Source organism: Falco cherrug, chromosome 9, assembly GCF_023634085.1.
Source record: "Falco cherrug isolate bFalChe1 chromosome 9, bFalChe1.pri, whole genome shotgun sequence".
Lineage (NCBI taxonomy): Eukaryota > Metazoa > Chordata > Aves > Falconiformes > Falconidae > Falco > Falco cherrug.
Genome location: NC_073705.1, coordinates 6,946,026 through 6,958,469, shown reverse-complemented (window position 1 = coordinate 6,958,469; position 12,444 = coordinate 6,946,026). Strand labels below are relative to the sequence as shown.

The 12,444-nt window shown below is 50.9% G+C and overlaps 1 protein-coding gene across 1 annotated transcript in view; it reads left to right on the top strand.

The window, feature by feature from the left end:
• DAB2IP (DAB2 interacting protein) overlaps nt 1-11,961 on the top strand; it is a 167,258-nt gene extending 155,297 nt beyond the window's left edge. The window contains 3 exon segments of the mRNA XM_055719686.1: nt 3,502-3,704; nt 4,738-4,825; nt 6,412-11,961. Coding sequence (XP_055575661.1) covers nt 3,502-3,704; nt 4,738-4,825; nt 6,412-6,579 — 459 coding nt within the window. The 3' untranslated portion in view covers nt 6,580-11,961.
• Nucleotides 11,962-12,444: the final 483 nt, after the last annotated feature.

The following is a 12,444-nucleotide window of genomic DNA, read 5'->3' as shown; positions in this document are numbered from 1 at the left end:
TGGAATTACCCTCTGATGAAAGCAAGTAAGAAAAACAGCAGCCAGGAATCCAAGTGCTGGTGCTGCTCTGCAACAGACTCTGAAGCCAGCCAGTGCCTGTTACTTCCCCCATTCCTACTCCCCCCAGCTGCACGGGAAGAAAGCTTAAAAAGTGAATTAAGCACACTTGTGAAAGAGATGAGAGCTTACTCTCGTCTTATTTACAGGCAGCCTTGTGCCTCACAGCAGGGACATGTAGCAAGAAGGAGCTTCCACGTTAAAAGGATGTAAACAGACCTAAAAATTAAGTCCAGATTCAGGTCTCGGAGACAGCACTGGGCCTGGAGTGACTTTGCTGGGGTAGTGACACTGCTCAGGCTTATGGCTTGTCACACAGATTGGGGCCTGACCAGCCTGGGGCTCTGTCAGTAGGTCAGTTCCAGAACACTCAGTCTGAGCCCATGCCCCCGGAGAGGGTCTGTGCTGCTGGCGAAGCAGAGGGGGGGCTGCTGGCATCCTCCTTTCTGGGTGAGCCCGGGGCGGGAGAAGAGGGAGGAAACAGAGTAGACCTGGCCAGGGGTGATGGAGGGTTAGAAATAAGGATCCAGCAGTCATGAGCTGAGAAGATCCCATCTTTGCTGATCACTGCTGCTGCAAGGTGCTTTCTCAGCAGCCTGGCTCTGCCAGGACCGCTGCACACAAATGGGCACATTTGGGATGTTTCCTCAGTGTGCTTCTCTTCTGTCACACTAGCCGCACGTTACCACCCGGTCCCACAGAACTGCAGGCATCAGCTTCCCTCAACCTCCTTTCTGTTTTTCCAGCACAGACATGTTTCTGGTTTTGTTACAATAGTCTTCCTGTTCTCACCTTGCTTGTGCTGTACCACTGTGGGACTGTCACCTGTTAAATTCAAGTGACATGCCAAAGGCAGGTATCGTAGGGACTGGGAGGTACAAGGCAACAGCTCCCGGCTGCCCCAGGAAGAGCGTGGCAGAGTTTTGTGAGCGTTCAGCCCATTTCTTACCGGTTTTCAGCTCCTTGGGTATTCCTGTAAATACACAGACGTGTACTGATCAGATAGCAGCTTGCACAGAAAAGTGCACACGTTTAGCAGGCTTTGCAGAGGTACAGAAATCTTGGCTACCGCCTAAGCAGAGGCAGCAGTAGGCAGCAAATGGAAGAGAAGGCGGCATCAGGCTGGCACATCACGCACTGGGGCTTGTGAAAGGGTTCGGTGCTCACTGGGGTCTGCAGCAGAGAGACAGCGGCAAGCTCTGCTCTCGCAGTGGAACTGGGGTGAGGTGAAATGCCGAAGGACCACACTGAGAAACGTGCGCTGGCCTTCTGCAGCTCACACCTGCCAGCTCCTGCAGGCAGGCAGATGGCCCGCCGGTGTGGACACGGTGCGTGCCAAGTGTTGTCACTAGTCCCCTTCCTGGCACCCTTTCCTGTGAAACGGGCTCAGCTTTTACCAGGTGGGCACTCAGGGCTGCTCCATTCCTGCGGCAGCCTGCGAGGCCGCTGCTCCCGGGATGTGCCAGGCCCCCCGTCCTGTGTGGGGAGGGACTCGCCAGCACCGGCCCCGCTCGGGGTAGACCGTGGTGGGGTTACAAACCTGGGCAGCAGCAAAGCAGTCCCTGTCCCAAGCTCAGAGGGAGCCCCCCTCCAGGAGCCTGCTGTCTCATGCCCATGCAGCATCTTCCGTTACTTTGCTGTCGCATCAGTCACTGACATTAAAGATCACCATTAGCATGATCTCTCTCCCCATTCCTGTAAGAGGTGAATGGTAACCGAGAATGAGACAAGTGTTCTAGAGACAGGAGCGACTCCTTCGGTCTCTGAGGCCTCTCCTGCTATCATTTGAGCTCACTTACGCTGCTCCTATTTTAAGGCTAGGGTAGGTATTTAATCTTTCCTGTTCAAGCAGCTGCCTTCTGTCTGACTTCAGTGCTCCTGTGCAACTGTGTGGGCGTTTGTGTTCCCTCATTGCTCCAGGTTACATGTGCAAACTGTGTCGTTTCAGTGCCGCAGTAAAGGCTTTGCTAAAGGAAAAACAGCATGATCTGTTGTGCCTGTCCCTGCCCAGGCAGAAGGATTTTGCAGGTCCTGCCCGTCTGCCAGCCGTGGCTCAAATACTTTGGCAACTCAGGAAAGACCATCAGCATCATAAATTTTCAGTCCTTGGGAATTAACAGTTACTTTTGCTGTCAGCAGTCAGTTGGAGTGATATTAGGGAAGCAAGGTGGATTTACGTGGGCTGGGGTCCAGGTGACGGGTACACAGGCAGCAGCCTGGCTGCCTTCCCTGCTCACCGAGACTGAGCTGCCAGTCAGGCTGCCCAGCAGGACTCAGAGCAACACTGGACACAACCAGGTCCTTCGTTCGAGTGCGTATACAGGTGGCGGTGGCTGAAGGGGAATCTGCAGCTAGCCAAGCCAAGGCAGTTAAGCATGTTTCTGTCAGTTCATGAATAACATTCGTGGCTTTGTAATAGACTTCATGACTCACGTGAGTCTTTTTTCCCATATCTAACTCTTTAGAAGCAGCTTGTCAAATTATCGGCTGCATGTTAATTATTCTGAAGTTATTCCAGTTGAGATTGCTTTTAAAAGGCTATTTCCAAAGATATTTTTTTGAAATTAAAGGACCGGGGGAGGGTAGTGGTGGGGGTGGTGGTGTTTGTACATGTACACGCTGGATTTTTCCTTTAGCAAAGCAAGTTGTACCGAATGCTGTGCTTCTGCAATAGCTGAACCCAGTTTTAAGCAAGCTCTTAATTTTTGAATTGCTTTATGTGATGCTGCTGCTACTGCTGCTTTTTAGCTTGATCTGAATGAACCAACTGTGGGGTCTTGGCTTCACAGCAGCTCTTCTCAGACCGAACCCTTTTTTGACATCTGATTGCATTGTCTAAATTGCTGGGCCCCCAAAGGCGGTAGTGCTGCCTGCCCCCACTCCTGCCGGCCGGTTGCCCTTGCCTTGACGGAGGGTGACCACTTTGTGCGGGATGGCAGTGCCTGACATCTGTGGCTGCTGTAGAGCCTGGCAGGAGGCAGGCAGCACTGACAGTCCATGCTTGGCTTCCAGCATGCCCAAAGCGCCCATGTTCCATGTTGTAGACTGAAGAGCTCACGTGTAAACCCAAAATCCCACCAGTGCAGCTTCTCCTGCCTGTGTTTAGCCCTGCGCTTAGTGTGAGGAAGATGCCAGGCGCATTTGCCATGCACTCGCTCTAACCTGCATTGCCCGTGTGAATTGCCAGACTCTGCTAACAACCCATTCTCTGAACCTGCCAGTGACCTGCCCGACAGTGGAACGCAGCATCGCTCCTAGCGCAGTGCGGAGAAGACTGAAGAGGAGGTGTCGGCAAGCAGGGTTATCTGATACGGGTTTGCAGCTAGTCTGGTGCAAGGAGAGGGGTATAATCAGGTTATGGGGAAACCCTGGCAAGGGCAAAACCCTACTAGGTAACATGCCACATGTGTTTTCTCCTCCTGTGTCTGTCCTTGCGTGCTGTAGTACCAGCAGGACCTAGTGGTGCTGCAGGACAAGCTTCGCATCTCCAACAAGAAGCTGGAGGAGTATGAGACTCGCTTCAAATGCCAGGAGGAGACAACGCAGAAGTTGATGCTGGAGTACCAGGCCAGGCTGGAGGAGAGCGAGGAGCGGCTCCGGAGACAGCAGGAGGATAAGGAGATCCAGATGAAGGGCATCATCAGCAGGTACAGAGGAGATGGGAATGCTGGAGATGACAGGAAGGCAGGCAGCCTGGCTGGCGTTAGAGCTGACCCCTGCTCCGGAGAATCAGGTTTCTTTGGAGGTGCAGGCAGGTTTCCCATGTGGATTTTCCAGCATTTATCCACTTCCTGCCCTTCTGGGTTACAGCCCCTGGGGTGGATTTCAAGCCCTGACTCTTTGGGTCCCACCGTCAGTGTTACCTGGGACAAGGAAAATCCTGACATTTTCCTGATTCACAAAGGCAAAACCTCAGGAGGGGAGAGCTGGCAGCCAGCCCCGGTTCTTGGAGGATCTGGCAGGCTTGCTCCTCTGTTCAGATGAGCAGTAGATGGAACAATCAAAATGTTATTTTCCTGATGTTTAGCTAAAGCTCTCCTCACCATCCCATTACTCCTAGCTATAAATCCCTTTCTCCTGCTCAGTGGGATGTAGTGTTTACATTTGTTGGGGACGCAGACTGTTGCAGTGCAGCTAGTCTCAGCTTTGTCTGCGCCAAGCCAACTTAGTGCTTTTTAGTCAGCCCTCATAAACGGGTCAGCCTTCACTGTTCTGTATCATTTAAGCTTTGGGACAGCCTGCTACGGAGATCTTTAGAGAAGAGTAAGAGCCAGAAAAAAGACTGGTTCTAAATTATTGGTTTGTGTATAAGAGGTAGTGCCAGTGGCTGTCTCCTTTGTGCTGGCATACACAGCTGCGGGTCCTGGGAGCACCGCAGTGTGTGCCTCAGCACTGCAATTTCAGAGGAGATGGTGTGAGCTGGTGTGGGTGATGGGGGCTGCTAGGTGAGGCCAGTTCCATCTGTCCATCTGTAAACTCACTTCTCCAGTATTTCACATGTCTTCCTATGTGCTTCAAAGCTGTACATCACCCCTTTGCTTCCTTAGTGTCAAGGACTAAACGAGGACATGATCTGTATCATTCACTCTGGGTGGCTGATTTAGACGTATATGAGACTAATAGCTGGGCTTAGCAGAGCCCAACAAACGTAATTTTTTTTCTTGTCTGTTCGGCTCCTAGGCTGATGTCAGTTGAGGAGGAGTTAAAGAAGGACCATGCAGAAATGCAGGCTGCCGTGGATTCCAAGCAGAAGATTATCGATGCACAGGTGAGTCCCCGACACCAAGGGCTGCAGCCCCTTTCAGGGTGAGTCTACAACACGCAGCCTCCCTGACATGCAGCGGTGCCAGCTCAAGGGTGGTGAGATGTGCGCGTGGGTGAGTCAGCACCAAACTGCAGTCAGTGACAGAGCCAGTCAGTCTTCAGCAGGATGTGATTTATTGTCACAGCAGCCGCGTTTGTACAGCTGTTTCCATCCTTGGAGCTTGGCAGGCGACGCAGAGGATGTGGGGAGTGGCAGTTTGTGGAAGGATCGTGCCCACATTTGTGGAAGGATCATACCCTTATTGGCTCGGTCTGAGGTCCCCAGAGCTTTGCTTCGTGCTTTATGTTCCAGTCATGCTTGCAGGACCTGGATACAAGGAAGACACAGCCTGGCCGGAGCAAAGCCAGCGTGTTTTTTCAGCCTTTAGGTTGTGGCTTGCAGCAGTGGGAAGCTCAGTTATTGCTGTAGATTGCAATGGCAGAGGAGCATCAGATGATGGGTGGAAAACGCTATGCTTGGAAAAGAATCTGACCCATAATCTTCTAATTTGTCCGGGCGGAGACTGGCTCAGCAGCTAGGCCTTCCTGCAGGTCATGGCTAGGTGATAGGCTTGCTCTTAACAACCCTATTAATCACTTGTGAGTCACTACTCATGACTAATTTACTGTATAGCTAATTAAAAAGGAGATGAGACGGTAGTAACTTTGTAAAAAGAATCACTGTTTTTCTGTAATTTGTTCAAAGCTAGTAAATCATGTTCCCTTCTGCGCTATGGCAGAGCCTCGCAGGCACAGGGGTGCAGAGCGCAGCCCACCAGCGGCTCTCAACGGGCTGCCCTGTCTCCTGCTGCCTCCTGCGTTACATGTGAGGCTTTTACCGTGAGCCCTGCGCAGTCTGCATTGTTCTCTTTTTGTCATCCCAGACTGTACAATAGTGTTGGATGTGTTCAGACGTGGACCTTCAAAGTTACACACAAGCTGCTGGGTCACTCTGAGTTTGTTCTGTTCCCTTCTGCTCATGGCAGGCAGGAGGATGACTTGTTCAGTGTCAGAAAGAGCAGGAGTGGCAGAATCAGGCTGCAGCATGGAAGCCCTTGCTTCCATCCTTAGGATTCTGTAATCAGTGAGAGTTGCCATCAAAGCCATCTTGGGAGGCCACATGTCATTTAACTATTAATTTACAATAACAAAATCAATTAAATGCTAACAGGAATAACTATCTTGGGAGAAATGGGTTTAGAAAAGGAATCTTACCATCTTTCTAGCTGCAGTTAGAGCAAACAGTACAATGAATTTCAGTATAACTGAAGAATTAATTAGAGGAACTATGTTATCTCCATTTTCTTCAGGATGCTAAAATGAATTTTCCTCACATTGCACAGGCAAAGTACGCTGGTGGCCTGCTAATAGCAGCAGATTTCAAAAAACGCTGTGTAGCACTTACAAACCCCACCCCTAAGCATGCCAGAGAGAAAGGTCCTGGTCCAGGAGGCCTCTGGGTCACTGTCTCAGGACAAGCCCTGGCGTCACAGGCAGACAGGTCTCCATGCCTTTGCACTGACTGTCCCCCTCTGCCCGTTTGTTTCACAGGAGAAACGCATTGCTTCCTTGGATGCTGCCAACGCACGGTTAATGAGTGCCCTTACTCAGCTGAAAGAGAGGTACAGCATGCAGACACGTAATGGGATCTCCCCCACAAACCCAACTAAATTGCAGATTACAGAGAATGGAGAATTCAGAAACAGCAGTAATTGTTAACCCGTGGAGGGTGCTGCCGCAGGAGAGGAGGCCTGGCCAGAGAGACCGTGCAGCAGCAGGTGTGAGCCGCGGCTTCAAAGAACGGCTGCTCTCTCCCCCCAGAGAAACCAGCTCCTTACTGCGGACGGCGCGCTGGACTGAGCCTCTGTGGGAGATGCTAATGCCAGCACATTGAGGGGACGGAAAGATCGAGTGTGAGATGAGTGGCATAAGGAAATAACATATATTTGAGAATCGCTGTCACTGTTGGATTTAAGTCAGTGTTTAATGTTTAAACAAAAGTAACCTTTTCCTTCTAAACTGCCCAAAGGATACGCCTCACCCCTCCCAGCAAGGAATAATGTCCTTGTCATTGCAGTAAGCGAAATAAAGGGAGCTGGGCAGAGCCTGCAGCAGGCAGTGGCCCAGTAAGCCCAGTTAAAGTGTGCTGCTGGATGTAGCCGTACGAGGGATGGCAGCAGAGCTTGGCCCGCTCCTCCTGTGACTCCCCATGGAGCACAGCCCTCTCCCAAAGCAAAGCCCGAGCTGAGCCCAGCCGTCTTTCCTCCTGTGGCTTTTGTGAGGCCACTGACTTTTACAGCGGGCGACTGTCCACAGGGCATTTACGCAGCTAATTAGTGTTTAATTAACTCCGCCCATATAGGGAGTGCAGTGCAGCTGGAAGGTCAGGGCACACTGTGCGTGGTGGCAGCCAGAGGGGTGCCGTGCCAGAAGGGTGCTGTGCCAGAAGGGTGCTGCGTGGGGAGCCACGGTGGCGGGGCAGCGGAGGGCACGGCACGGCAGGCACTGCTGGGGCTCCGGGGCCCGGGACAGCCCGGGGAGCCCAGCAAGCCCAGGGCTCTGGCACGCAGGTGGAGGGTGGAGCTGGCACCTGGTGAATGGCAACTTGATTTCTCTCTACAGCTTCTGCTCTCTCACAAGTATTGGGGAAGAGTCTTTGTAAGCAATAACCCCGGGGCGCTGGCCCACACACACACACTTCCAGCCACAAAATAAAGTCAGTGTTGCCTGAGCTTGGTTCCCGAGCTGTGAATGAGGTGCAGGGGCTGGATTTCCTGGTGCCCGCTGTGGTAGAGGGGGAGCGAGGGGCTACGTGAAATGGCCAGCTTCTTGCTTGACAGAGGGTTCGTTATGGGGATGGAATGCTCTGTGCAGAGATTTTTACTATTTCTGGGGAGAAAAACAGACAAAGAAACAAGAAAAAGCCCTGAAGAACCATGAAGATCGGTAATTGTATCTCTTTTCTTTCACAGTATGCATTAGAAAAAAAAAGATCCCATTTTCTGGAATACTGTCCTCTTTAAATTGGGAATGAGCACTGCATGGAAATTAACCGGCTTGAAGAATGTAAAACATGGTCATAAGGGAGTAACCAACAAGAACAGCAGCCACCACCGAAAGCCCCCTTGTCAGGAGCACTGTGCAGGCATAAGCCAGGATTAGACTTTCCTAACTGCTGAAACACGCAGATTCGGCACATTCAGACACGTTGTGCTCAGCGGAGGGGTCACCTCCTTAACGGGGGATTGTGCCACTGACCTGCCGCCACGGTGTGTTTGTTGGTTTGTGTTTTTTTTTAAGTTAGTACTTCATGACTCCCACTCTCAGAGCAGGTCACTCGTACCAAGAGCCAGAGAGATTTCTCTGAGACACGGATGACAGTGTACAGTGTACAGGACATCTGCCTATTCCTCCCACTAAAGTTTAATACACTGCTCAACGCCTGTCCTAGCTCCTCCTGCCATGTGTAAATGTACAGTCAAAGGGACTAGGATGTTCCCTGAGCTCTGCACAGCTTAGGTACCGTCTCCAGCCTCACACTACCCAGGCTGCCTGAGCAGGACACTGCCAGTAAGCTCTGCATTGCCATGCTGCCCCACAGCCATAAAGCTCATTAACAGCATTCTTCCACACGCAATTGTTCTCAAAATTAAAGATGCTTTTTTTCCTAACCGTTTTTCTGTTCCCTGGAAGCCCTGGGCCAAGCCCGGTGCGGCTCGGTCCTTGGAGGAGCGAACGTGTTGCACTGAGGTCTCCACACCCCGCCAACACCTGCAGAGTGGTGCAGTCACAGCAGACCCCAAGCGGAGCTCCTCAGAGAAAAGTAATAACTAAATATTTATGACAAGTACAGTCACCTTTTGAATTTTGGAGACTAGCACAGATGGCTTTGAAGAACCTCACAAAACTGACATGGTTTACAACTGGAGAAAGACCCAGACAGGTTAGGAATATACAGGGTACTGTGAAGCGTTGGGTACGTACACGTACATCTGCCATTGTCTCAGAGTCAAACACATTCTAAGAACCCTGCAAAAAGACTATTTTAAACCGCTGTTGCCCTGAGATGTATGTCTAGAGCTGATTGTTTTTGAGTTCCAAAATATTTGTGTTGCGAGAGACGGGAAGTTTTTCATGAGAGACTTAACACAGAGGAATGGAAACGCTAGCAGGGCGCGGGGGCAGGCGTCCCACCAGCAGCATGTTTCCATTCGTACACGGGATTAATTCTGGGTGCAGTCAGTGCTCTTCCGTAGCGCTGGGAAAAAAGAGACACCCACAAAACAATTGTTTAGTACTGAAGCTAAGCACAGCATATCTTAATCTTCTCAACCACAAGCCAAGGCACTGCTCCCCCTCACCCTGATCTGTCAGAAACTCCTGGTTAACCTCAGACGTGCAAATTACTGAACACACATTGTTCTGCTGAAATTGCAGAAACGCTTAAATCCTTCCACAGCGAGTTATTTAAAAAAAAAAAATCTTCAGAAGTTCCAGTGCCAACGCCTTCTGGAGTTGTTGCTTAGTTTCCTGAGCCAGTATAAAAAGAAATTCAAATCAGGACAAAGTCTCGTTACAGTACAGATTCCACCCCCACCCCCCTGCCCCATTTTTGGCCCGTTTCCTTCCCCTGCAACTGTCAACAACTGGACCAAAACGTCACCCTCCCCTAAGAAGGTCCGAGGGTAGGTTTTAAGCTCCAGGCTCAGTTCAGTTCTGTTGCTTCAGTTTGTGTTTCTGTTATTTATGAACTGTACATGTATATGTGTGTGTGCGTGTGTGTGTGTGCATGTGCACGCCTGTGCGCGTGCGTGCGTGAGCGCGAGGGAGCCAGCAAGAGCGTGCGAGCGCGCCCGAGCCCCGCGCGGCCGGGTTACCGATGTGGCCTCGGGCCTGGTACCTGGCGTAGCAATACCAGAGGCAATCCCCAGAGGTGCTTGCAGCACCAGAGCAAAGCAACCACTATCCGTAATGTTTTGTGAGCAGCTCCATTTTCTTTTTCGTTCTTGTGCTTTCTACAGTAAGAGGCTGTTCTTGTGCAAACTGGTCAAAGTGTAACAAAACAAAACAAAAACCCACACTCAGATTTTTATCTTAATACAAGTCTTAATATTTTTTTGTAAATGTTTTCAGTGTTTACTGTAACGTATCTATCTCACTAACAGTTGTATATAGTAACTTACTTCTGGTGCTGCTTATTCGGTCAGGATTTGGCTGTATCTCACTGCTGTTTTGGAGAGGTGGACTCAAGCTAGCAAATCTGGATCCAGACAGAGGTTATGATTGCAACTGCCTCCCGTGGGGATCTGAGGGAAGGGAAAGGGAGAGACACCAGGGATCCAGATTTGGAGTTGGCCCACCTCAAGGATTCTGTTTTAAGAGTTTTGATTTGGGGTTTTGTTAAACTGTAGTGAATGCTTCCGAAAAATGAGCAAAGCTTTGTGTAAAGGGGGATGAAACAGACTGAATAGTATCCCAAGGTCTCTGCGAACTGTAAACACCATCATTTTGGACAGGGATTATGGCTTCAGTGCCAAAAGACCAGAGGGACCTAAGTCCTTCCCCATGCCAACTAATACTACAGTATAGTCACGAGCCCCTTTTGCACCAGTTTAAGCAAATCCTACCACCATCCAAAGAGTCCTGCGTCACTCTGCATCGTCATTTGAGTCTGGTTGGTTTTGTTTTCTGCTTTTGCAGTTGTAAAGCACTGATTGCACTGTGAGAACACGCTGAATCCTCTGGCCTAGGAGCCAGCCCCTTAAGTTGCTGCAGGGTGCAGGACGCAAGTTCTGCTACTACAAATATTCCTAAAGGGTGAAGGGACTTCTTGGACCTAAGCGAGGCATCACGGGCTCTCCTAGGGAAGCAATCGGCAAGTACTCAATCATTTCCAAAGTTTAGAGCGCTCATAGGCTTTTCCCTGTTACTAATGTCCATACCCAGATGCAATAGAAAACTTAACTGAGGCCTGTTCTGTGATGAACAAGGAGAGAACTTTTGGTCACGGGAGATGGAAAATTCACTGACACATTCAGCCAGGACAGCCACAAGCTGTGGCTCATAGATGTGATCTGCAAGAGGCTCATTTCCCCCAGCGATCCCAGGGCAGGGGAGCAGCCCTTGCTGGCAGCAGCGCCTGTGGCCAGCAGCGTCCAGTAGCTCCACCAAGGTCACTGCCCCGTCCGTAGCACGTACCTTTGCCTGGAGAGCAGAAAGTCTGAAGGGAACAGCTGTGACACTGTCCCTGGGGTGGGTGGGAGGGCTCCCATGCAGCACTCCGTCCTTCCCACCCGCAGTGGCTGTCGGGGTCAGCCTTCCCCCCAAGGTTTGCATTCAAAGCAATCCAGGCCTCCAGCCTGGCCAGTACTGGGGTCAGCGTATGGCTCTGCGGCCACCAGGAGATCCCTTAACTGGCCATGGGAAGGGACACTGCCCATCTCCAGGTGGGCCCCTGACTCATCAAGGACTTCTCAGCCACAAGGCTTAGACATGTGGCATGTGCCCTGCTCCACCCCCGCGCAGGTAACTCTTGCCTTTTCCTTTTCCCTTGGGAAAACTACACGCGGGGGGAGAGGGGGGACAACAGCAGCAGGCTAACACACAGCTCATTGGCTTTACAAACTAAATCCAATTGTGAGGGTGTCACACAACATTCAGAAACAACCACCTTTTGGAAAAGGGTGTCACGTTCAGCATTGACTTTCCCAGACCACCTGAGCTGTGACACTGCTGTAAATGCCGTGTGGTTCTGCATCAGCTACCGGTCCCCCAGAGTGCAGTCTCCATGTTCACATATTCCTTTATCATACATCACTGTGTCTTAAGATATACCTCTCTCTGTATATCTGCTTAGGCTGATACTTGTTCCTGATAAGCAGTCGCTATGTTTTATATCCTCTTATAAAGAAAAATCTTTTTTTTGTAAGTATGTTTAAAAACAAAAAAGCAAAGTGGAAGTGTTTGCTGAATCTCCTTCAGCTCCTTTTAAACTATGTAATAATGTACAGAGAAAGTTGTTGGTGTTCAAAGAAATGACGTGGCCGTGCAATTTATGTACATTTGCAATTAGAAATATTAAAGATTTATTTAGATATTTTACGTAAGTGCTCCAGCACCTCTACTCAGTCATTTCCAGTTTTTAGAACAGCCTGGCACACACTGACCACACGCACGCACAAATATTTGTCTTACCTGTCTCCCCAGACAGATCACCTGAAACGCTACTTGCAGTCGCATTTCAGCTGGGCCTGGCTGACCACCACCTTCCATCAAGCACAGCTGCGGGGGGCAGGGCACTAAGGGGACAAGCAGCTCCAGGAGCCCACAGGTCCCGAGGCTTGGCCAGGAGCCCATCCCTGATGTGGGCATCTGCAGCAGCAGCAGCAGTGACAGCAGAGACAGCGCTGTAGGAGGCAGCAGGAGATGCTCACAGCTACTCCATCTCCGACACCAGCCAGCATGCCGAGCGACAGAGCCCGGCTTTGCCTGGCACCAAAGGTGCAGAACAGGGACACATGCACTGAGGCAGCCCCGGAGCAAGGGCAGGCAGAGGACTGTGGCTGGGCTCGCTCAGCACCAGGG